The sequence below is a fragment of the Leiobunum rupestre genome, chromosome 1 (genome assembly GCF_980474605.1).
Source record: "Leiobunum rupestre chromosome 1, qqLeiRupe1.1.hap1, whole genome shotgun sequence".
NCBI lineage: Eukaryota > Metazoa > Arthropoda > Arachnida > Opiliones > Sclerosomatidae > Leiobunum > Leiobunum rupestre.
Window position 1 is genome coordinate 87,712,876 of NC_143384.1, and position 26,476 is coordinate 87,739,351.

The 26,476-nt window shown below is 36.1% G+C and overlaps 2 protein-coding genes across 2 annotated transcripts; one reads left to right on the forward strand and one right to left on the reverse strand.

Annotated features, from left to right (window-relative positions):
* Positions 1-8,356: 8,356 nt before the first annotated feature.
* On the reverse strand, positions 8,357-9,352 carry LOC149968699 (speckle-type POZ protein-like). The gene has a single exon (XM_090168634.1). The coding sequence runs from the start codon at positions 9,350-9,352 to the stop codon at positions 8,357-8,359; it is 996 nt and encodes a 331-aa protein (XP_090024760.1).
* Positions 9,353-12,738: 3,386 nt separating this feature from the next.
* Positions 12,739-15,889, forward strand: LOC149968700 (speckle-type POZ protein-like). Its single transcript, XM_090173256.1, has 2 exons — positions 12,739-12,849; positions 14,839-15,889. The coding sequence occupies exon 2, from the start codon at positions 14,868-14,870 to the stop codon at positions 15,855-15,857; it is 990 nt and encodes a 329-aa protein (XP_090029382.1). The 5' UTR covers positions 12,739-12,849; positions 14,839-14,867; the 3' UTR covers positions 15,858-15,889.
* Positions 15,890-26,476: the final 10,587 nt, after the last annotated feature.

The following is a 26,476-nucleotide window of genomic DNA, read 5'->3' on the forward strand; positions in this document are numbered from 1 at the left end:
CTCTTTTTGTTGAACCTAAAATCACTAGTTACAGCGTTGCCAGGTCTAGAAAATCAAAGTATCGTACGTCTGAAAATTGGCAGAAATTTTAGTTTTGTGAGAAATTCTGAAGTTAAACTTGTTAAATCAAAATTTTCAATAACACTTAAGGCTCGGCTTATATTTAATAGTTTTAAAAAACCGTACATAATCGCACGCGCAAACTGAATTTAATATTATATTATATTATATTATTTCTCAATTTTAATTTAGTATTAAGTTAGTTCGGTTTTAATTTAGTTTTAAGTTATTTTGGTTTTGATTTACCCCTGTAGCACAAAGAGTCGATTTAGGGTCGGCCTTTGGTCGAAATGTCGCTTTTGGGTCCTGGTCCAAATACCGACTGTAAAAGTCCTAAACGTTTTTGAGATAATTCCTCGTATGTACGGTTTCGGTCGCTATTAAAGTCGGTATGGTGACCTAACATTTTGGACCACTTGCCGACTCTAAAAGTCTTAAACATTTTTTAGAGAATTACGCGTAAGTACGTTGTTGGCCGCTTTTAAAGTCGGTATGGCGACAAAACATTTTGGACCACTTGAACACTCAATAAGTCTTATCTTTGGAACTATTAAGAGTCTGAACGCCGACCTTAAATAGATGTCGTGACTTGAACCTATCTTACCGATTAAAAAGAAAAGCAATGTATATGTTAGAATTTTTATAAAATATATTCTCGTTATTGATGTAACTAAACAATAAATGTCCCGTTACTTCGTTTTATTAAAATTTAAACTTTTTTTTGGAAAATATTGTTTCTAACACCAGAAGTATATAAATGTAACAAGAAGTGTACTACTTAGAATTTTCGTGAGCCATGAAATTTCATTTGCCTTCCCCCTTTCGCGCTGATGGAAATAGTTCGGTAACGCGGCTACAACGATCACATGACTTCATCAGCCAATTTACGAGGTACATAAGAAAAGTAGTGGCGATGAGCCAAAAAAAAATCCTCGACGAAAGGTGATTGGTCGATGGATGATTTTTTTTTAGCAGACCCCGGAATTTAGAAAAGTCGTAGTAGGCCTTGGAGATATGTAAGAACTTGGAAAAAGGTATGTAACGGTTATTTGTGCTGGACTGTTTTTACGTGGCATTTTAAATCGTCAAGTCTTAATGGCAGAATTAATTATGACGTAATTTTCATGATAACTAACAACTAGTTTCAACCGGTTATAAACTACCACGGTACCACCAAGGCTTAGAGATTACTTCGAATTAAAAACCGGGTTAAATTCAATTCAAAATAAAACACAGTAACAATAAAAACCTTTAAAATATAAATCGTGATTAAAATTAAGTAACGCAACTTTTAAAATTATTACAAATTTTTTAAAAACCGGGTGACGACATTATACGTGTTTACTGACCTAGGAACACTACTTTTTCTAAAATCTTTTATCATTGGTGACCTCTATTTTTATCGTCGTCTGCCTAACGTCTGCTTCCAAAATTTCATGGAATGCACGGGGAAGGCTAATAATTAAGCTAAGTAGTACACTTCTTGTTTCATTTATATACTTCTGCTAACACTCAATAACCTTAAATGTTTCAAAATAAATTTATTATATACTTCTTTAAACTAGTGACATTGTACATAATCACCTATGATTGTTTTAATAATCAATGATAAATTCAACTCTTCTATTGGCCATTTTAGTTCATCAAAATTAGAGAAGTTCCGCTCAGGAAATTCATTTGAACTCAAATTATTATTGTTGTTCTTTTTAATTATTGGATTTTGGAAATTAGTCAATATAGCAGCTACAGTCCAAAGCTGATTTAATACAGGTGCTTGACTAATTAGTACAGGGAATTCTACGTTCTACATGTTTCCTCAAAGCAGCGATCGTCAGCGTTTCTTCCAATTCTTCTTTTGAAAATTGCTCATTGTCTTTTAGAAATGGTGGTATATTGAATCATAGACGAAGAACGGGTGAACCCCTTCTTCGTCTATGATTGAATATTAAATTAATTTCTCTTAACATGTCCTGAATAATGTCTTGGCTGCTGAGGTCTAACTATAGAAATAGACTTCTCTGTGTTATCTCCTTATCCGCTATAGAGCCGGTGTTCAAATGTAACATATCCATTTGGGCAGATGCGTATCAAACTTTTGTACGTATTACTTGATTCATAACTGGAGTAAGTTTTCGATTATAAAACTAGTGAAAATCTTTCTTCGGACTTAATTACTGATTTGCCTAACTCACAGAAATCTTCGAAATACCAAAACGGTCAGCAAGGTTTTGAACAAACAAACCAATTCTCAAAAGCGTAAGCACCATAAAGAATTGATCAAGAAGCTTTAAAACACATGGTCGACCAACTAGAGGTCTAGTTTGAACTACTTTGAAATATCGCGATCGTTGACATTTGCACTTTTCCAATTTACCATCTTCTCACCATACTCACCGGGATCCAGAAATTCATAGAGAGCCATGACCCTGTTGTCATTTGGAAGGCCTGTATAAATAGTAATGGCGTCCTTAATATTATTGAGACTTGGTTTTATTTTTTTTCTAACAGCTCACTCTTCTTTACTTCTTCATGATAGTGTTCGTACGGGGACCCCGAAAAACCCCGACATTTTCCCCCCACCCCGACCCCGAAAACCCTCGACACCGACCCCGACTTATTTTTTTCGGGGATAGCTTAACCCCGATCCTGACCTCGACTTAATTTTGACCCCGTACGAACACCACTTCATGTAAGAGCAGTTCAGTTTTCTTAAGCCCTTTTTCTTTCTCGTAATCTTTTCTAGAGCTTGTTGTAGATTAACTACCCTTCTTCCACTTCATTGGCATAAACCATTTCCAAGCTATGTTAAATTGAAGATATTGCCACTTGGCTATATCTCCAGTTAAAATGGCCCTAATATTACACAATATCTCATCTGGTTGAATTGGTTCGTTTGTATGACCTTGGGTTTGTTTGTTTAGTATACTTGTTTCAGCTTCGATTGCATTCCAAGAAAAATTAGAAGGTACAGCCATTATCTCGCGAAGATAAGAAATCTGATTCTTTCAAATATTTCGAGCAAACACAAATATTTTTCTACGATTTATACAGGTAATCCCGTCTTCTAATTACATTCAGCCTTAGTGTGCGTAAAGGGTTATTTCCAATGGAACTGGAACCCTATGATATGACACCTTCAATGCATTTTAACAATTAATACTTAAACAATTAACAATCATTCTAAAATTTATTTACTAAATTGGTAAATTGCATACATTTAGATTTTTCATCTCTTTCTTTACAATTTAGTACAAACAAATTTCCCCCGTGACTTTTTAGACCTAATCTTATAGTATACGCTTTATCAGGCCTGGACTGGCCCGGGTGGCTAACCGGCGATCGCCGGTCAGATCGGGGCCAACTCAAATTGGGGCCGAAGAGGAAAAATTTGGCATTAATGGAAAATGGGGCCAGCGCGATTGCATAGCCGGTGGGGCCAGCTACTAGTCAGTCTGGCCCTGCGCTTTATTTCCAATAGTAATTTTCTTTATTTCAAGTTTCAGCGCTGATAAGAAACTTTCGTTAGATTTACGCTCAAAATATCGATATTTTAAATTATATTTCGAAATCATATTTGTCCCTTAATGGGTCCTCCTTGATTTTACACCCATTGTCAGCCCCCGGAATCTCGGTTTCCCTGCTTGGACATATTTAGAGCCTAATTTACGACACCCTTATCATCGACAAATAATGCCCTTATCATCCCCGATTGAAATTAATTCACGGTATATTTATAAAATATAAAAGGGAAAAATGTATGTGCTATTGTCAATTTAGTACTAATTGAATATTTAGAAACAGGCGCCATCTCTTTCGAAATAGTTCATTTTAAACTTTCAATGAAGATATATAAAACGATTTGTCTCTTACGTCTGGACTCCGAAGGACAATGTGGATAACCATACGGTAGCGCCATCTCTTATTATTTCCTCTTGATTTGTATTTTTGATATATTTATAACACCTTTTTAAAATTTTAGAGGTTTATTTCAACAGGCTTGATTAAAGTACAGTTAGTTGGAATTTAAAAGTGATATTTAAATATTTAAAAACGACTAATATTTTGAAACCATTACAAAAACGTTTAAGTACTACAATTGAGAACATAAGCCTATCATTAGGTCCCTATAGGCCCTCCAGTAGACTGTATTGCACCGGCGATAAGAAATTATTGGGATCGCGATTGGATGCTTCAGTCCCATTCGGCCGACGGCGATTTTGCGTTCGTCCCATTCGACGGAAAGTAGCTCAAATTTGCGAATTTTAATTAAATTTTTAGTCCCATTCGACGGAAAGTAGCTCAAATGTGCGAATTTTAATTAAATTTTTAGTCCCATTCGACGGAAAGTAGCTCAAATGTGCGAATTTTAATTAAATTTTTAGTCCCATTCGACGGAAAGTAGCTCAAATGTGCGAATTTTAATTAAATTTTTAGTCCCATTCGACGGAAAGTAGCTCAAATGTGCGAATTTTAATTAAATTTTTAGTCCCATTCGACGGAAAGTAGCTCAAATGTGCGAATTTTAATTAAATTTTTAGTCCCATTCGACGGAAAGTAGCTCAAATGTGCGAATTTTAATTAAATTTTTAGTCCCATTCGACGGAAAATAGCTCAAATGTGCGAATTTTAATTAAATTTTTAGTCCCATTCGACGGAAAGTAGCTCAAATGTGCGAATTTTAATTAAATTTTTAGTCCCATTCGACGGAAAGTAGCTCAAATGTGCGAATTTTAATTAAATTTTTAGTCCCATTCGACGGAAAGTAGCTCAAATGTGCGAATTTTAATTAAATTTTTAGTCCCATTCGACGGAAAGTAGCTCAAATGTGCGAATTTTAATTAAATTTTTAGTCCCATTCGACGGAAAGTAGCTCAAATGTGCGAATTTTAATTAAATTTTTAGTCCCATTCGACGGAAAGTAGCTCAAATGTGCGAATTTTAATTAAATTTTTAGTCCCATTCGACGGAAAATAGCTCAAATGTGCGAATTTTAATTAAATTTTTAGTCCCATTCGACGGAAAGTAGCTCAAATGTGCGAATTTTAATTAAATTTTTAGTCCCATTCGACGGAAAGTAGCTCAAATGTGCGAATTTTAATTAAATTTTTAGTCCCATTCGACGGAAAGTAGCTCAAATGTGCGAATTTTAATTAAATTTTTAGTCCCATTCGACGGAAAGTAGCTCAAATGTGCGAATTTTAATTAAATTTTTAGTCCCATTCGACGGAAAGTAGCTCAAATGTGCGAATTTTAATTAAATTTTTAGTCCCATTCGACGGAAAGTAGCTCAAATGTGCGAATTTTAATTAAATTTTAAATTGAATGGGTCTTTCAAATTTTTTAGCCAATTGGGTTGGAAAAATGAAATTATTCGGTTGAAAGAGAAAACATTGATTGGATAGTAGCTCCAACTTCATTTTAAAATTTTTTCTTGAAAGTATTCTTTTATCTTCCAGATATACTACCAGCTTAGGCCAACCGCGAGATTAAAAATTGAACAATTCCCTAAAAATTCCTAATTGAAGACAAAGCCACCTACCACTTAATAAACGATTTGTAGATTTGCAAATAGTTATATATTTTCAGCCTACTTTCAGGGACTAGTAGGCCACACTTTGAAGCTCCCTGGTGCTCTTTTAACTCATCGTAGGGAAATGGGAAAAAACAGTCATACTTCTCAACTAACCCCCTACAACTCCTTAAAATTTTTGCATAAGCTTTGGAAACACCCTGTATATTCTTCCCAATGGCTCCAAATGTTCCTTATTTATATATATTTAAAAAAATAATAAACTTGGTATATTTACAGTTATAATTGCTTTATTTTTCCAAAACGATTAGGATCTCAAAATCGAAAAAACCCATGAGAATTTCCCGATCTTGGCTATCGAAAGCATCGTCTGCTTTCATATTTATCCGCCGAGAGATGACGCGTCAGGCGTAGCGTAGTCGCTCTATCGCCTCTCAGTGGCTGAACGACCCCTCACGAACAGGCGACAGGCCCAGCCATAGACTGCAGCATTCTAAATACGAGATTTCTATGCCAAAAAACCATAATCGTGTTTTCTAAATATAACAATTGAAATTAGAAACAACTGTTACTGTTATGGTAACCGGACGCTTAAAACACGGCCAACTTTGATCTCGTGCTATAGCAGTCAACGCATTCGTCGTAATTCCGTGAGCAAGGATTTTCCTGCTTTAACTAGCGTGGCGCTAAACTCATATAGTTTTTTATATCGACTTCATTGCAAAAACTATTCTAAAAATAATATACCGCTAGGGGCGCTCAACTCATACAGATATATTTTGCTCGTAGCTTAACATAGAAACTTCAACGAATGGGTTTGCCACTATAGGCTCTTTAACGCGCCTTCCCAATCGACCGCCATTACCTTACAGTCTATGGGGAAGGTGATGAAAAAACCGGTTTTGGGGGAATGAAATTTATGCGGTAGAGGGCTGGCTCGTTGGTTGTCTAAAAATATTATATATCGCGAGATCAGAGTTAGCCGTGCTTAAACACACTAGAGTGACGGGGTTGATATGAAGGCTTCCAGTAAAGTAGGAAACGCGAAGATTAAATATTAAATGGATAAAAGGTACTAAAAATCAATATTATGAATAAACACACATTTTATACGAACTAGTATGCAGGTCGCAGTGTCAATGATTTACGAAATAGAAGCAAGGTGCCCCCTAGCAAGATGAAATAAAGAGGCAGTGCGCCCTGGGAAAACGAAAAAAAAGCACCGGGGCCGCGCCCTGGCCCGACTGCACCACTGCTCATAACACCAAGGGGGTGCAAAACGTTACATCTTGTTTAAGTCCCGAGTCAAACCGCTACTAAACACTGCCTTTCAGGCAAAGGAGCTTGTAAGGTTTGAAACGTATGTGTGTCTTAAGCCTGTATTAGGGCTTAATTTTATATTGTTAAAATTGTTGAACTGCCAGCAAAGAGAGATATATTTCCAGCTTGTCTTCATTAGTTTAGGTTTACTATTTCGTTCGCGACCTAAAGATATTGGTACGGCCTCTCTTGGTTGCAGTCTAAAACTAGATGGGTAGCGCATTAGCAGACGTTGTTAGCGTTTGGTAGCTAGTAACGTAAAGCTTCGTTTACCCTAGCGTGCGTCATAATGCATTTTTCTTTACGCGCGTCAAAACGTTTGTACGTCCCAAAGTTGAAGTTACGCGCGCTAGTGGAAACCAAGGCGAAGGACTTTTTATGGAATGCAACGACGCGTATTAGGCGGTTATGTATGTATGAAATAGAAGCTAGAAAATATTTTACACATTTGTGTGTTACCTTCATGGTAACACATAGTTATTACGACGCCCAGAGTTACGCATGTCTCCAATTTGACAATAGTAGATGCTATATCCGTGGAAGAACGTGGAGCCACCTAGACTGACTTAGGTCGCGAATAGTACACATTGATAGGATTGTACACTTCTGTGTAGGTCTTTTTCGACGTTATTTTAGGAAAACTGCAGTATTTGAAGTGCTGGGCCACTAGATGTCGGTAGGATCAATGGAGAAGATATTATTTTAATAATAAAAAATTTTTAGTGGAACCGTTACCCAGGTGACGTAAAATCTGATTGTACAGATTTTCTGGGCATGGCCAATTTTGCAAAAAGGCGTTTTACTGAGCTTACCTCAGTGTAAGCAAAAGGTTAACTAAATTTCCAATGTATATAAATAATTTAGAAAAATTATGGGAAATTTTCTTAATATTGTGTTTTTGCATTTTTATAAGTAGAACTATATATTTATCTATCAATCAATAGTGTTTATTGACTGTGAATTTAAGATTCGTGTAAATTCGTGGTTTGGTGACCTCACTATACCGTTGATCAATGACTCTTATAGCCAATAAGATGCCTTCGTTGAGCAACGTAACATCGAAACTGAAAACGTGAAAGAGCGTACAATTAACAGAGGTGGGCAAATATTGTGAGCAACTTCCAAAAATGAATGTTCAGAATTTTCTCACTTGGTTGGTCAATTGAGCGAGGGCTCACGCCCGATGATTTTATTTTCCTTCTGTTCAACTGAGCAGGCTCAGGCTAATCGCCAATTAGTTACTTTTCATAAAATACAAAAATATTACACTTAACCATACTAAAGTTTATCAAATTCAATGTTTATCCAAAGGAGTGACACAGTGCACTTCAAATTTTATTACCATCCGATTCAAAATACAATCAATAGCCTACTAATTAGCTACAAAAATAATGAAATTAAAAAACAATGAAAATAAATGAAATTCAAACCAAAAACACAGATATTTTATTGGTCCAAGTCGGCCATACGTCTAGCCGCGCCTATTTTCAATTCTTTGGCGCCGTATTGATTTGCAAACAACAGCATGTCCAGGGCGTTGTCGTTGTTGAGTTGACCAATCAAGGTTTGCTCACTGATCCGCTTCAGGCCTTGGATCCCGTGCATTTCTCCAATCAGAAACATTTTGGTGGCGGTGTCGCCGATATTTTCCGGTGGAGTGTCCAAGTAAATGTAATGGAGCAACGCCTCCACCTCTGGTCCATTCAAGTCATTACTGAGGTCAACCAGGCCCTCCTGATTCTCCTTCATCGGGTGTTGGAACATGGCCTTAAAATACGGAGATCTGGCAGAAAGAATGCACTTGTTGGCGTCAAACCAACGGCCATCCGAGGCCTTCAACCGGACGTCTGGGCAGATCTTCTCCTCGTAGACCATCTTCAATACTTCCGCTGCTGTATCCGCCGATATTCTTCTGCCAGTTTGAGTCTCAATTCTGACTGTTGAAACCGGGAAATCTAATTCGAAGTGAGCTGTGACGTTGCATTCCAAAGTGAGATGACCGCCCGGCAACCATGCATGCGCATTCATTCGAAGTTCTTCTCGACTGATGAATTCCTTCCAACCACGGCCTCTTTTTACATCATTGAAAAGTAAATTTTGCGAGGCCCGAGAAGAGGCGGTATACGCTTTCTTGTTACGCGAGTCAATCAGTGATATATCAAAACTCACCTTTATTTCGTTCACATCTTCTGGTAACTTATAGACTTTTACGTATACGCCGACAAAGTCCTTGTTTTCTCCTGTGTTACCCAGCGGATAGATATCCAATTGGCATTCCACCCCGTTGTATGTGCCCGAGGTACAAGTGAACGGCGGACTGCCAATGCTACTCCCGATCTTCGCCGGATAATCGAGAAAATTCTCAATCGTCCAAACTAATCTAAAATGATTCGCTTGGTTCGTTGTGCGAACGAAATATCCGTGTTCTATATTCGAAGCCATATTGTTTCGATTCTCGTGACTAAGCGCGATAACAATCGAAGACAGCTAAATTCAGCGACAGAATTTCAAAGAAAAAGTAGAGCGAGTGACCCGTTACAAACAGTGTTCCCAAAAAAATTATATTGCCTATTTCTATACTAGGTAACCTAAAATTGTTAAATACCCTTCAAATTTTCTCTTGTTGAATCTTAAGCCCAGTTCACACTATACAATTAATCGGTCCACTTAAATGTATCCAAATAATTGTAAGCACGAAAATTGTATAGTGTGAACAGAAAAAGTGGGAACAATTGTTACAATTTGACTGTTCACACTTTACAATTTTCTTGCTTACAATTAATTGTATAATGTGAACTGGGCTTTAAAGCACACTCCGCGTAAAATATTGTATTTCGTCCTAATAATAAAAAAAATTCAGTAAAAAATCAAAATTACGTAAACGCGAATGTCATTTTCGTGCGTTGATGAAAATGCCTAATTAAGAACTAGTTTTTATTAGACAGGTTAAGCCAGCGCCATGAAATAGCTCGAAAACGTGTAGGGAAACTTGTAGATGGTGCAGGCTCTACACACATAGGTATGTCTGCACTACAAGCCACCGTCAATTCGCCAAAATTATTTCGCCCAAAATATTTTTTACGAGACAGTAATGAAACCAATATTATAAAGTGTCGTAGATGTAATTAACCAACAAAACACTAGCTATATCATAAAACTACTATGTTTCTAACGTATGTAACAAAAATGTGAGATTTTAAAATTAACTTTGGTTTCCCCTTCCATAAAAACTTGTTGAGGTTAACGGTAATAGTTAGTGTAGGGAGCTGTTGGCTCGCGTGGCATGCAGGGCTTGCCGCCACCCTCCTACGCATTGTAACCCGGCCTCCTGTATCAATGCATTAGAAGTCGCTTAATGACTTAAGTCTAAGGGTATTAGTCTAGTGGATTACTATTCCCCTAAAATGTTTTTGTATTAATACGTCAATTAGTGAAATTGACATTAACGGCAAAATCACGAAAACTATTCCGATAGTCCTAATTTTGTCGCGTTATACCTCGTCAACCGTCTGGTGGACCAGTTTCGTTATTCGGGAACATACAATAGAACTCATTTTACAACGATTTTCATAAAAGCCAAAATCTACTTCAGTGTTCAATAAAACTCTACTTATACTAGTATTGTTATTGAAAATAAGTTCCGAAACATATTTATTTTACTTTTTATTGTTTGTATATTTGATATTTTTATAACCTCATTTTGATTATTAAAATCTAACTTTTTTCGTTAAATACGTTAGGAACATAGTAGTTTTAAGATAAAGTTAGCGCCAGCTATTACGCATTGTAACCCGGCCTCCTGTTAAAAGGCATTATAAGTCGCTAAATGACTTGAGCCTAATTTGGTGCCTTGGGTATTAGCCTAGCTGATTATTATTGATATGGTCTTTGTTGGTTAGTTACGTGTGTCCCACTATATGTAATTAGTTGAATTTCGTGGGTTCTACTGCATCGTACAAATATGATTTGGGAAAAATGATTTCGCCGAATTGACGGTGGTATCGTCATGGATGAAGGAACATGGCCTGTAATACATACAGCCATAAGGATTGGCATCTTAATAGGAAATTTGGAAGACTGGTTACACTAGCGCCACCTACCCGCCAGCGCACCGTACTACAAAAATAAATACGAATATTATTTTTTTTTTCATGGCGGATCTGGCGTCTGACGGAGTTTTTAAAATGGAGGGATTTACGAATCGCTCAAAAGAAATAATTCCTTCGGAATCGTAAAAATTCGATTAATAATTACTTAGAATTACATTTCATAGTTTCCCTAAACATCTTTTAATGTAATTATTACTAATTTCGTTGTTAAATGGTTTTTACTAGTTTTATTCAACTAATACAACTAAGCCTTGGTGTTCCAATTTCAGAATCCAAATATCCTTAAATTTACCTAGAGCTGCATTATATCATAGATTAAGAAATGCTTTGTTATATGATTATAATTACTGGAAACTTTAATTAGTACCTGAATTAATGGCTTTAAAAGTCGCTTGGTGACTTAGGCCTAAGGTGGTGCCTTGGGTATTAGCCTAGCTGATTATTAAATTATATGTTAGAAAGCAAAATTTAATTAATAGAAATATTTATATTCTTAAAAATATGTAATACAAGAATGATAAATTTAAACATTTGAAAATTCAAAATACTGTGTGGTTTTTAAATAGAAACTAATACCACTGCTTACAAATGTAAAACTTTAGCCAGTTTTCTATTCCTTCTCTCGTTACTGTCAGACTTGCAGTCATTTTTTCTCATAGCAGCTTTTGTTGCAGCGTGCTCTTCATTATATGAAACGAGTGAACGATGAATGGAGCATTTTATAAAAAAAATGTCGGGCTTTTGTTTTGGTCTCTTCACACATTAAATTTGGCATTGGGATTTCTTTTAGTTTATAGTCCAGTTTTGCCATCAAGTTTGTTTTGTACACTGTTCTATTAAAGAGCTGCTCAAAATATCTATCAAATTTCATGATTGCATCTGCAAATTCTGTAGTTGGCATTTTTAGATTTCCACATTCTTTCTCAGAATCATTAACATAAGCCCTTAAAATGAGAAGCATCTCGTTGTCACTTTCCATTTTAGTGGTTTCTTTCACCATTGATATTTTACAGTTTTCACAATTTGGATGCATCTCAATCATTTTTTTCCCCATGTACCCAGCAACATTAGTTAAAAAATTTTTATGAGCAAGTGGAAGGTAATCAACTGATCAACATCCTCAAACAGGTCAATTTCAGGCTCAAGATTAAAAATTGAAGGTTCAGCATTTTGCAACAGTTTGTTCCTTTAAAAATATTTACATCAATCTAGGAAAATTATATTGAAACAGATTCTAAGCTAACCTCATATTGATATCGAAAAAAGAATGTGGTTCAAAGTGACTCGAACATAAAACGACCCCAGCTTATTATTAATCCAAGGTTACATGTAAATAATTATAGTGACAAAGGCTTAGCTGATATATTTCTATAAAGTGCATAATACATGATTTAAAACCGTAAACAGTAATATTTACCTTAAAGAATCCTTAGGAAAACGAAAAAATGAAAGATCAGGGTTATTAACCCTCGAATTTCTACAGTTGTGGACTGCGCAATGTTGTTTATTCCACTTCGTCGATTTACTAAATCCCTCCATTTTTAAAAGTCTATCCCGCGGATACCGCCGGAAGTAAAAATAATATTCGTATTTATTTTTGTAGTACGGTGCGCTGGCGGGTAGGTGGCGCTAGTGTAACCAGTCTTCCAAATTTCCTATTAAGATTACAATCCTTATGGCTGTATGTATTACAGGCCATGTTCCTTCATCCATGGTATCGTTGAGTTGGGAATATAGTTCTTCTAGAACCAAAATTTGTATTTGATGGCTAGGGGCACTTTCTTGGAATCATACACGAGGCAAAACACTTCAAGAAGAGTGAGAGTGAATCTCTAAATTCACTAGCGAGGTCTAACTGTTTATAGGTAACTAACAATTAAATTAATATGTTTAATGGTTTGTTTTACTTAGGGTATAGGTAATTATGCATCACTAAAGAGGTTTATTTTTAATGTAAAGAGTTAAAACTTAAAATTTTTGTATTACAAACTCATCATTTAAACCTTGGTTTAAACCAGTGTGGTTTAAGCCAGCCATCCCTGTAATTAGAGTAGAATTTGACATGACAATTAACTGTCAAACGTCAATTACGTGGGTTTTATTTCCCGAAACCAATGTTTTCACTCGGTCAATTAAGTTTTAAAAGTTTGCCTTAGTAATCGGGAAAATGCTTATAAAAAGATATTCATTAGAAATGTTTAGCATTAAGAGAGCTTATAATTTGCGGGGATTTACAACCATTTTCTTTGAAAATTTTACTCAACTTTTACTTTTTTTTAACAATAATCAATTAGGCTAGCAACATTTAATGCCTTTAAACATGGCCGGGTTCAAGCGTGATAAAAATATGCAACCTAATTATTTATTTGCTTTCATTTATTCTACCCCGTTTATGTAATGCAATTTGAAGATAATGAGAAACATTTCTATTAACGCAATGTATTTGGTTGCGGTCGGATTACTCTTGAATAACATTTACTTACTGGGCTTCCCGGCTATTTCAATATAAAAATAAAGTTACATAGCAAACGGCAACACTGACTGACTCTAGACCGACGGTACTAAATAAAATAATTTTTGGGCTTTATATAGCGGAAATATTCTTATCTCTTAAAGTAATTTTGGACGAAGAGATAAGAAATATGTTTAAACAAAAAAAAAACTGTTAACATAAAATATTTTCGTCTCTATGCAATATTATTTGTTTAGGGTTAAGCCTTTTTAAGTGGGGTGGCGGAGCGGTTAGCACTTTCGCCTCGCAGAAAGAGGAGCCGGGTTCGATCACAGCTTGTGGCACTGGTTGAAAACTCGGAACAACTCCTTCTGCGTAGAGTGTGCAAGTTATCTCCCCACTGGTTTAAGGGGTTTTCCACCGAGCTCTTCGGTTTCCCCTTCCATAAAAACTTGTAGAGGTTAACGGTAATAGTGAGTGTAGGGAGCTGTTGGCTCACGTGACATGCAGGGCTTGCCGCCACCCTCCTACGCATTGTAACCCGGCCTCCTGTTAAAATGCATTATAAGTCGCTAAATGATTTGAGCCTAATTTGGTGCCTTGGGTATTAGCCTAGCTGATTATTATTATTATCCACGTTTTATTATGGACTAATCTACTTATTCGCGTATTTTATCATCCATTGCAATGCAGTCCATAGGTGGTTCCTTTTTACTTAACATTTCGTATATTATATTCTCCATCACCCTAAACCTATTCGGCTTTCCGTTGCTACGCAACGCGTTTCGAAAATTTTCATGTTTAGGCAAAGGGTCTGAGGATTCGACCACAGAAGTTTTATTGACATACGTTTGCAACAGGTGTAGTAGTCGCAAGCCAGATTTCCCACATGGTACTGAAGAGTCCCAAATAGGACGAAAACGGTCTACCGTTGGAATTTCTGGATATTTTATTTAATTTATTAAATTTAGTTTTTTACTCCAAGATCTATATGGTTCGCGTCTTTATAAGTTTTTAAAGGCATTATAAGTCGTTAGATGACTTTGGCCTAAGGTTGTGCCTTGGGTATTAGCCCAGTTGATTATTATTATGTTTGCTCAAAGACCGTATGAGTTATTTGTAAGTTTTTGAATTGCTTCAAATTTGTTTAGGGTTAAGCTTTTTTATCCCCTTTTTATTATGGACTAATCTACTTATTCGCGTATTTTATCATTCATTGCAATACTGTAAACGAGCTGTTAAGAAGGGGGGGGGGACAAGAAAAAGCGTTGAATAAACGGAAGGTTTTCTGTGCCATTTTGTAATCTGACCGTAGACTAGAGTTCATAAATTTTTCGCGTACTTCCATTTTATTAATGCCTCCTAACCGTTTCCTAGTTCCGGGAATCTGATCAATATGGCTTCCAACATCGAACATGGATGCTTTTTTCACACAACGAATGAAGCGAATCATTTTAGAGCGGTTTGGACGATCGATAACTTTTTCGATTATCCAGTGAAGATTGGGAGTTCCCTTCGCAGTCCACCTTTCACTTGTACCAAGGGAACAGATTTCGGGGTGGAATTTTCTCTGAAAATCTATCCGCGGGGTGAGACTGAAGAAAACAAGGAAAATGTCGGCGCATTTCTAAAAATAGATAAATTTCCAGAAGACGCGAAGAATACGAAGGTGAGTTTCGATATATCACTGATTGACGCGCGTAACAACAAAGCGAAGACCCAGTTCACCGCGGCCTCCGAATATTTCATTTTCACCGATTTTGAAAACAGTCGTGGGTGGAAAACATTTATCAGTCGTCAAGTTCTTCAAAAAAATGCGCATACATGGTTGCCAAGCGGAAATCTCACTTTGGAATGCAACGTCAGAGCTCACTTAGAATTGAAAACGCCGGTTTCGACAGTTAGAATTCAGACGGAATCTGTTGGAAATATCTCGTCGAATTTAGGAGAAGAGATAGTGAAGATGGTCTACGAGGAGAATATATGTCCCGATGTCAAGTTGAAGGCCTCGGATGGTCAAGTGTTCGACGCCCACAAGTGCATTCTCTCCGTCAGATCTCCCTACTTCAAAGCCATGTTTCAACACCCCCTGAAGGAGAACGAGGAAGGCCTAGTGGACTTCAGTCAGGACATGAATGGGCGGGAGTTGAAGTCGTTGCTCAAGTACATTTATTTGGGCACACCACCGACCGGTCTCGGCGACACCGCTCGCAAAATGTTTCAGATCGGAGAAATGCAAGGGATCCAAGGCCTGAAGCGAATCAGCGAGCAAACCTTGATTGGTCAAATAAACGACGATAACGCCCTGGACTTGCTAACTTTCGCGAAGCAACACGATGCCCAAGAATTGAAAAAAGCCGCGGCTAGGCATATTGCCGATTCCTAAAAAAATATTATTTTATTCCTTTCCATTGTATGTTACGAGTAGAATGTTCGGTACACGTATTTTTTGTGTGCTATCTCATTTGACATAATTACCTGTGTGTGTGAAAATTTACAATAAAGAATAAAAAATTATTTGCGTTGTTGCGTTTTCTGTTAATACCAATACAAACAATATAATCTTCTAAAACATAGTTTTTGAATATATTTAAATGCATGTATGCATTATTCGTTCGTTTCGTTTTATGAAAATAGGGTACATCCAGGGCCATTTTAATGCTTCAGTAGGGCTTTGGCAAAAATCTCTTTTTCCGTCTTTTCGGACCTTCGTAGGCCTTTTTTATTTGGAATCGTAGGCTTTAGGAACTTTGACTCCGCTGTCTTATGGATAAGGCGGTCCAGGGTACGCCGAAGGGTAGGAGTTAACCCGGAACCCTCTCCTACTCCACCGGAAAAAAAACCTACCTTGTCAAAATCGGATTGGTAGTCGTCCTCACACGGCCATCCACAAACTCTGCCTCCCAGACGCTTGGTATTACAGGAGTATGCCACTACTCCCGGCAAGGCAAGACCTACTAACTTACTTAAATAAATATAAACTAAACCCGTAGTATATATTAATATACTCAGTTGCGGGTCAAGAAAGGCAAAATATCTAGTACATTTGGCGGAAAGATACAAGCACGAATTTCAAATATGTCCCGTTTACGGTTGAATTTCGAAATACACCTGCGCGCGTTATATAATTTTGGAAAATACCAACTATTGCGATATATTTCGTGATGCCAGATTTTTTTTTTTCCCCAAAATCTGAAAGACAATCATATTTTGGTAAACGTTGGCTCTGGGAAAATCGGTATTCAATGTTTTCGACATAATTAATATAGAATATTAAACGCCATCTAAATTATTAATATTGTATTATATACAATTACTTCATCTCTAATATTCTTTGTTTTTAGTTTTCAGTTTAGTTCGTTAATAAAGGCTTGAAAACAATAAAGCTAGCAGTCGAGAAAGACTAATTAGATTATTTGAGATATATTTTTCGGCACTTAACTTAAGATGAGTTACGATTATTGTTGTATTATTTAAAAGTATCCCCGCCGCAGAGAGAATAGTTCAGGTTTTGGTAAACAGATGGAGGGACCTATTTTGGAGACCGAAAATTATGGTTATTAATTTTTCGACTCACGAGATGGCGGGGCAGTTGAATGTTCAATGATTACATGTTGAAATAAAGAAATCGAATTGTAAATCTAGAGATAAAATGAGCGTGCGGGTCCGGTCAATGGTTTGGGAACTAGAGGGGAGATGGCACTCCGAAAACCAGAATCCCAAAAAAACAGTGACGTAGCTTTTGGGTATTTTAATATTAATATTATGTAATCTTCTCGGTGACAGTCTGGTAATTTAATCTTTAGAAAGTTATACACCATTGTTTTAAATTCCCAGTCGCCACCATTATGTTTGTTCGAAGCACTTTATCCAGGGTTCTGGTCCAACTAAAGAATTTTCAGATCCTGTTCCCGAGAAATTTTACTTGCAATTTGTGCTTAAAATTTCTCGGGAACAGGATCTGAAAATTTTAAGCACAAATTGCAAGTAAAATATTGTTTTCACAAATTTCGATTAAATATTTTATTCACAAATTCTAAATAAAATATTGTATTCGCAAATAATTAATAAATGTATACACACATTCCAATTAAAATTTTGTTTTCACAAATTCCAAGTAAAATATTGTTTTCACAAATTCCAAGTAAATTTTTTTTTACAAATTCCAAGTAAAATATTTTAAACACAAACTCCAAGTAAAATATTTTAAACACAAATTCCAAGTAAAATATTTTAAACACAAACTCCAAGTAAAATATTTTAAACACAAATTCCAAGTAAAATATTTTAAACACAAATTCCAAGTATAATATTTTAAACACAAATTCCAAGTATAATATTTTAAACACAAATTCCAAGTAAAATATTTTAAACACAAATTCCAAGTAAAATATTTTAAACACAAATTCCAAGTAAAATATTTTAAACACAAATTCCAAGTAAAATATTGTACTCGCAAATTACAAATTATAAGATTTTCTACGTGAAATATTTTAAACCCTAAATCTTCTTAGGTTAGGTCTCGCGCACAGTGCCCACTGAAAATAAAACGAATTTGGTCAGTGGCGGCAGAAGGTAGTTGGAGGGGGGGGGGGGAGGTACCATTCCTAGGGTCTCGGGGCGGGTGCTCATGCGTTTGGAAAATCGTGATCCTAGTTTGAGTTAGTATTCGAACGATTCACGCACAAGTCAGCCCAAATAAAATATTAGTTCGACATCTAAAGCCCAATTTCCTGGACTCCAATTATCCTAATTTAAATTTGACAAAGGATGAAAAATATAAAGAATATTTTTATTGATACACTTACGCGATAATCAGTGGCGTCGTTAGAATTTGTTTTTGGAGGGGATAGTCTAGCAAGCTATTTAAAGCAAATATTATATATAAAATTGTTTACTTATGGTCTTCCATTATGTTATTTTTAATTAATAGATCTAGTTTGTAAATTACCAGGTAACATAAGAATGAAATTTCAAATATTTCTGAGTGTAACCGAAGAATTTCGATCTCAAGAAATTGATGAACTTACGATTATGGAGTGAAATAGCTTTTATTTAATAATCTTATTTATATAGTCTCTGTAATCATTGATAAATAAAGGAGGCTATGGTATAATAACTATATCACAACGAATAAGTAGGTGAAATATTAAGCATTAGAATCGATCCTTAAGGCTTTTTAACTTAACCTTGTAGTTTTGTTCTAATACCATATCGACGTCATGTTTCTTGCTTTATCGAAAAATATGAAATACACGCTAATTTGCAGTCTGTTGAATATCTATTGGATATGAAGTTTTTCTGATATACGCTGTCGTCTGCATTATTGTCTGGCTAATATGATTAGAGTAATTGTCATCTGAATAGAACAGGCGGTATTTTTTAAAATAAAGTTTTCGCAAATATATCCAAAGATTATTTAAGGGTTTTGAACCTTGGACAAATAATTACAGGACTCGAAACCAAATCTCGCGCTTGATGCTTATACGGCAGCGCCGCTTGTAGCGCCGTAGTGTCAAGTATTGGAACGATTTCTATTCAAATAATAAACACGTGCGCAATATTAGCGGATGAGCTTAGGCCTAGCGTTCTTAGCACGTCGTCAAAGCCTACACCATTATTTCCATTTGACTAGAGATTTTTAAATTTATTATCTATTTTAACCTTCACACGAACTATACATGCAAAATCATTAAAGCGAACTTCCTATTTAAATTAATTAAATCATTACCCTTTCATTTTTATACCAATACAATTATTTTTGAATAATCGAAAGCCTAATAAAATTCCAAAAGCCACACTTCTATTTAAAACAGCAGAGCCGACGACGGAATGTAGGTCGTCTGACATTTTTACGCACGTGTTTTGTATTTGGATAGAAATATTTCGCGATTATCTCGGTAGGAGCGCTGATTGGCGATGCAAATTGTGGAACCGGTGATTTCTCTTAGGTTTCGAGTCCAGTAATTATTCGTCCAAGTTTGAGCTACGTTTTGGGGTGGCTACGAGTCATTTTTTGGGAGGGCTATTTTGAAAGTTTTGGGGGAGCTAATATGGTATTTGCTGGGGCTCTAGTCCCCCTCCCAAATGGGCCTAGTGGTTCCACTGGGGGGAATGGCTATGTTGACACGATCTGCGGAACCATTATTAAAATCGTTTAAAGGGAATATAACCTGCAAAGCAGTCTTTATGGAAGACCTCTTCAATTTTTTAAATTTCCCTCTACAGTGACGCCAAACATTAGTAAAGCCAAAGGCATGAGCGGCCAGAGCTGCAAACGTTGGTGTTCCACACCAAATTCCTAGGGTTATATTCCCTTTAAAAATACAGTCATAATCCGTAAGTAAAGATAAATACATTGATGGCCTTGAATTTATTTCACCCAAAAGATTAATGGTTTATTAATAAAATATGAACGGCCAAATTTATACACTATAGTAAATTAGTACTGAATATGTAACTTGAATTCCTCAACGGAGAGATGAATGTTATAAAATGATGTGCCTCTTACGTCTGAGGGTCAAAGCCGAATATCATACGGTAGCGCCATCTCTTATTATTCCTTCTGAATTTGCATTTTAATATTATTTATGCGCCTTTTTTAAATTTAATGTGGTTTTATTTTAGTGGCATATTTTGCCAGGTATAATTCCAGTACAGTTAGTTCGAATTTAAAAGTAATAATTAAACATTTAATGTAGATTTATATTTTGATACAAATACCTAAATGTATTTAAGTACTACAAGTGAGTTAATATGCCTATTATAAAGTCCCTATAATTGAGGGTATCGCACAGAGCCTTCAGACAGTGCTGTTTTAACACCTTTGTAGGCCTTATCGAGCGGGCCTTTTTTTAACTGAACCCCTTCAAAACTTCGTAGGCTCTGGGTACAGTGCCCATTGGATAAATTTTACCCTAAAATACTCTTTTCGCTTGCAGATATACTACCAGCTTATTTCCATGAAAATCGAAGCGATAATTTATATTAAAAAATTGAATTTTACGCTCCGATTCAATAATTAATAATTATTTGACCAAAGCGTAATTATTTGTACTTTCGAAAGAGTTCTCATCTTCAGTAAGCCCGCTGGCGTTGGAGATTTCTGATCATTTTTTAGGTTACGTTCCGTGGAAGCATACTGCAAGTAAGACATATTAGTTCTTTTATAGATAACATTTCAAGTTTTGAAACATTCACGCATGACTTGTGAGCTATTATGAAAAATGTTATAAAAATTCCTAGTTGAAAATGAAGCCACCAAGAGGTGTCGTCTAATAGTCAGAAAATTTTAGTTAGGCACCAGTTCCGGTGGGCCCCTTTAGAAGGCCCGGGCCCGGGTTACTTTTGCCCCCCTAACGCCGGCCCTGTGACTAACGAATAGAAAAATGTATAATAACCCAATCAATCAGGCTTCAGAGCAAAAATAACCAATACATATAACTAAAATAATAAATATAATAACGCAATCAAGCAACAAATTAATTCAAATACGTAGAAATCAAGCAAATTCAATCCAATAGAAAATGTATTAGCAAGAAGGGAATCACTACTTACCATTAACAAAGCACAAAAAAATCACTTTGACTGAATATTGTAGACTAAACGACCGCTCCTATATCAATAACCGTCAAGCCAACGCCACCGCATTAATACAACTATTTCACACATTTTAAGTCAAACCGGGTAAGCTACAAGACACGACGTATACAATTTAAAATTTCCAACTAAGATGATCAATTTCGCGGAAGAAGTAAATACGCCTAAAAAATTAAAAGATAAACAAGTTGGCAAGCCAAAATATACTTATCCTCGGAAGTATCGTTCTTAGTGCTATAAGTTTCTCGAGATGATCCTTAAAGATATATCTCCGCAAATCAAAGTTATTTACAAAAACGTAATCCCGGTTTAATTTATTCCGAATATTATAAATTAAGTAGTTAAAACAGTGATTTAGACGTACTAAAACAATGCACAATTTAATTTACCCCTATTTACAGTACAAGTTTATCGGTTAAATATAATACGAAGCAAATTTTATTGAAATAAATAACTACAGAGGGTATTTGTATTTTTCTCGCTTACGAAATACTTGCCGCATCTTTAACGCTCATTTTATTTCAACACTCGCCCTTGATGAAGATACCGTAGAATAGCTATATTCGACATCTGGTAGTGGACGACTATTAGACTTCCTGTTGATGTTGTGACACATACTGCATGAAAAAGACCAATGCCATCCAATTTCCAATATCATATAATGACTCGCACACCCAGGAAATCAATGACAGCATTAGGAATCGTAGATATCCAAATATCCACACCAAATGTATTAACAAGAAGCAAAAACCTTATTATTAACAAAGCACAGAAAACCACTTGACTAAACGACAGCTCGTATATCAATAAAAGTTAAGCCAACGCCGCCACATTAATACAACTATATCTAAGTCGATAAGAAAACCCACTGTTTCTACCCTTTAACCATCTTATCTCTGCTGACTGCGCTAAAACAATATTTGACCTTTAAAATTTCTTACGTAAAAAATGTAGACTTTAAAAAGTATTAATATACTCTTCCGCTAAGCTGAGTTTATAATTTTTAATGAAGCGTAACATGTATCGGTGGTTCTGTGATACAACACTCGCGTGTCATGCAGGAGGGCTCACGTTCAATTCGCGCCCACAACTATCAAACTGATTATCATATGTATACCGTGAACATTTGGTGGAAACCCTGACATTTGGACGTTTACCGTAACCCTCAGCACTCGGTTCGTTCCAAACGTCGAATATTGTTCACGTACACTCACAATTCGAAAAAAAATATAATACACTTAAATTAGTGAACATTGTGAATTATTATTGATATTTCAATGAATAATGATAATTTATATTGTAAGCTTGATAAACTAAAATGATAATTAAACCTAACCACCCCCCCCATAAATTGGAAAGCGGTTAACAGTAAAATATAATAATAATATGTTGGTTGTCTATTTTGCTTAATATTTCTGACCACTATGTGGCTTTTCTATACTATGGGAATGGCCTATTATTCTTTTCTAAGCCCCCAGTGGTGCAGACGTTTTTTCTATTTTTCTGTATAAAGTTATTTCTAATATCTAATTTATGTAAATTTAGGAGGCTCTTCATAGCGGGAGGATGGATGAATAGTGCCAGTTAAGGCGAATATTAACTTAGGACATATGGTACTCACGACGTCAGTGAACTTAGCTAGTTGTGTAGTGTAGTAATTAGAAGTAAAACACTGTCTGTAGTTGTAATTATTTTCTGATTTCATTATTTTTTCATAAATATATTACACCAGTAACTATTATTTTTCTTTTGATATTTATGTAATTATAGCGTATTGAATTCATGTCCTCCTTTTGTTGATTAATTATTTATGGTCTCCCAGAAGCTAAACAATTAACATAATTGAATTAGCTCAACTTAGGTCTTTCTTTGTACATATGATTGATACCAGTGTTATTGAATTAAATAATATATTGCATTATTTTATAATATTCATCTTTTCACATATCTTTAGTAAAATGTTTAAAGACTTCGGCCTGCAGATCCAAAAATGACGCAAAGGTAACAAGTTTAACTGACTATTTTTTAATAGTGGGATAATTGATATTTCATTTTCTCTGGTAATTCTGGTATAATACACTCTACAACTTATTGAATTCTCCCTGGGGAAAGATTAAGCGTCGTTATAGTGGTGTGAGAAAACGCGTGAGGAATAAACTAAATCCCCTCCGAGGAGAGGTAAGGCCCTGGCCGCCTTGTTCTCATTCCCTCTGGTATGGAAGTACACGCGGAGGTATTCCTTGAATTAAAATTCTTCTTTATAAGCTTTCTAAAGGTAAATTGAAATAATACCGTGTTAGAGCGCCATCGGTTTCAACGAAAAGTAAATTTTGTACGTTAATTAAAATAAAATTTCAAGGCCACCCAAAAATACTAAGTATCGATATACAATTTATTAAAGTAATTTAATTATTAAAGATTGTTTGTTTGAAACAATAAATAAAACAGTGTTGTATTAAAATATAAACTTAGCTATAAACAATTACCCGGGTTCGAATCCCAGCCGACCCAATGTTTCTGTTTCCTTAAATTCCATAGCTTCGTATTCCAGATTTTCCCCCCTCTATGGAGTAATCTACGGTGGTTCAATAGTGTCATACAAGTCAGCCGGGTTTGAATCTCAAGTTCTATGTAGAACTATTTTCGACCACGGTAACAGTGATTGCCAAGATAGAACATAAATTGTTCTATTTAAAACTGGCTAGTTTCAAATAGAACTGTTTCGAAACTGCGATTTCTAAGAGTGTAACACATTTTACGGTATTATTTTGCCTCCGACCGCAGCCACTTTTTGGTACAAACCACAACAACAAGTCAAAAAATTTACCTCCCGCCTAAGCTTTCCCCCTCCCCAAAATGCTTTGAAATCAGCCCAGCTGGCACCCCTGGAGAGGACCATTCCACCATGGATTAAAAAACCTTGTAACCACGCTCACTGATGCACCATTGATCAGGGAAAGGAAGGAAGGACACACCGCCATATTGGGGCGCTTGGGAATGGTCAGTGATTGTTTCAATAGGGATAATTTCAGAAGGTTATCCGACCTTTTTTAAAAGTTTAGACTTTACCGCCGTGGCATGCAGAAATGGCTTCTTCAGAGAGCGGGTTGTGCACTGTGCCGACCCGTTTCGCCGCCACTGAATCTTACAATATTATAAAAAAAACACTCAATAGAGACCTAGAGATATTAATTTATATTAATATTCACTAGGGGAACACAATCTTAAATAGGTAAAAAACAAATACATCAATGTATCTCGATATCCTTACATAACGGACTCCATGGTTTTTTGCACTCGACCGCACAAACTACGCACGCTGGATTTCAAATTCACCTAAGGGATATGTCCGAACTGTCGATAAACCATTCAAGTACAGCGTTGGCCTTCAACAATGGAATGTTTAAGGTTAAGAAAACCAACTGTCCATTTTCTATCATTTCAATCGATCACGCTCATGGTCAAATGAACGCTCAAATAAAAGGAGGTGGCGGGGGGGGGGGGGGGGGGGTTGGATTAACCGAAAACCCATCAGCGTTCCGAAGACGGATGATAGCCGGTCCAGAAGTGTCTCGCGTAATAAACGAGTATGAAGATTCACAAACAAAAGCGAGCCTCGTCGAAACATTTAAACATCACGAACAAACATTAAGTGTTCAAGAGTCTTTTGAAACAGATGTAAGATCTTTGATCGATGCGTTTGAAGAATTTGGAAACCCTTTGGAGTAAGACAGTTTCAACTTAATTGTAGTAGAAACCAAAACTATTGCACAGACTTTGGTAGTAGAGAGTGTACGCAAAATTGGGCGATTAGGTCAGGAATAGTTTCAATCGTTCGTCAAAGGTCGACTTATTGATAGAACTAAACCCATTGACGACGTTCTACCTCGCAACAAATTAAATTTATTATCCACTGCAATTTCTAAGGGTCACGGAAAGAGGAAATCTAAACTCTTTATAATAAAAAGTGATTTGGGGCTTTTCTCGCGTTTATACATCGTATGCCAATCTTGAGGTCTTTAGCCACGAAAATCAAGCATCATTATCTTATAATCGAATCTTACGACAAGGAACAAAGTCCGATGTCTTACCCTGTTTGGAGGATCACTTTACCTCGGGAGCTGCGCGTCCCCAAAGCTCGTGCATAATATTAGACGGACCTGTAATCGCGCAGATGTTACCACCAGGAACTTCAAAAACTTTCCAGGAGTATGCAAATGTCATTTTTGACACCACATCTAAAAGACCAAGCACGGAGTGCTAGTCGTTTGGGTATCGTATGTGACATGAGTTTACCTTATAGTCTTAAAGGTTCAGTTAGGGAGAAACGTGGTTCAGGAGTACGGGCACGTGATACGGTTTCTTTCCCAATACCAAGAAATTGGCAAACGTTTCTAAGGGTGAATGAAAACAAAACCGAACATTTACAATATTTGTCGAAGTTCGCCAGGAAAAAGTTCAATATGGATGACAAAGAACTTGTGGTGCACTATTGGTGCCAGTGTTCTTTCCGTTCCAGTTCAACAAGATTAACACTATCAGAACCGTGTAACCACGAAGAATCTGACACTCACGTTATTCTTCAAGCCGCCGATGCCAGTGAAAAAGGTCATCGGAATATTCAAATACGAACAGTTGTTACCCATATTGTAGTTCTCGCAATTGCGGTTTTTCCAACTCTTAAGTTAGAAGAGCTTTGCATTTGGAACCGGAAAAAGTTTTCGTTACATCCCGGTACAAGAAATATCTACTTCTATGGGTCCAGAAAAATCTTCCGCTTTACCGCCATTTCACGCATTGACTGGTTGTGACACTGTATCGTTGAATTATTTACTTACTTAAATTAAATTATAATACTTTTGAACTCTTAAGTCGTACAGTAAACGCTTGAACAAGACACTAAACTTAAAATGGCCAATTTATTCTTCGGACCGTTTCGTAAACTAGCGCATATAGTTAATATTAATTACCCGATTTTAATGATTAATATCTTAATTGAAAGCGTGAAGGGTCACGTTTTGAATGGAGTAATCATTTTCTGGAAAATATGAAATCAAATTAAAAACATATAAAAAACAATTTTTTTTTAATAAACTTAATTGTATATTTTTAAATTAGAGTTAAATATACATTAAGCCATATACTTAGTCAGCTGGGGTTCTAAGCTTTATTTGATTAAATAACGATCGACATCGACAAACAATTGGCTGAGTTATAGCCATTTAAACAAGTACCCACTCTCGTCCGACGGGATCCAAGATGACCGCCGTCAGAACAACAATTTTAAAGTCCTCCTCTAAAAAAATAGACTTACCCCATGTAAGTAAGCTTAGCTGGAAGTGCCATGCTTTTATCACAAAAGCATGATTTTCTTACTATGCCGCGCCACGCTGACTTTCAACTTGC

Excerpts from the sequence above, each read along its gene's own strand:
- LOC149968699 (XM_090168634.1), bottom strand. The coding sequence starts at position 9,352 with ATGGCTTCGAATATAGAACACGGATATTTCGTTCGCACAACGAACCAA.
- LOC149968700 (XM_090173256.1), top strand. The coding sequence starts at position 14,868 with ATGGCTTCCAACATCGAACATGGATGCTTTTTTCACACAACGAATGAA.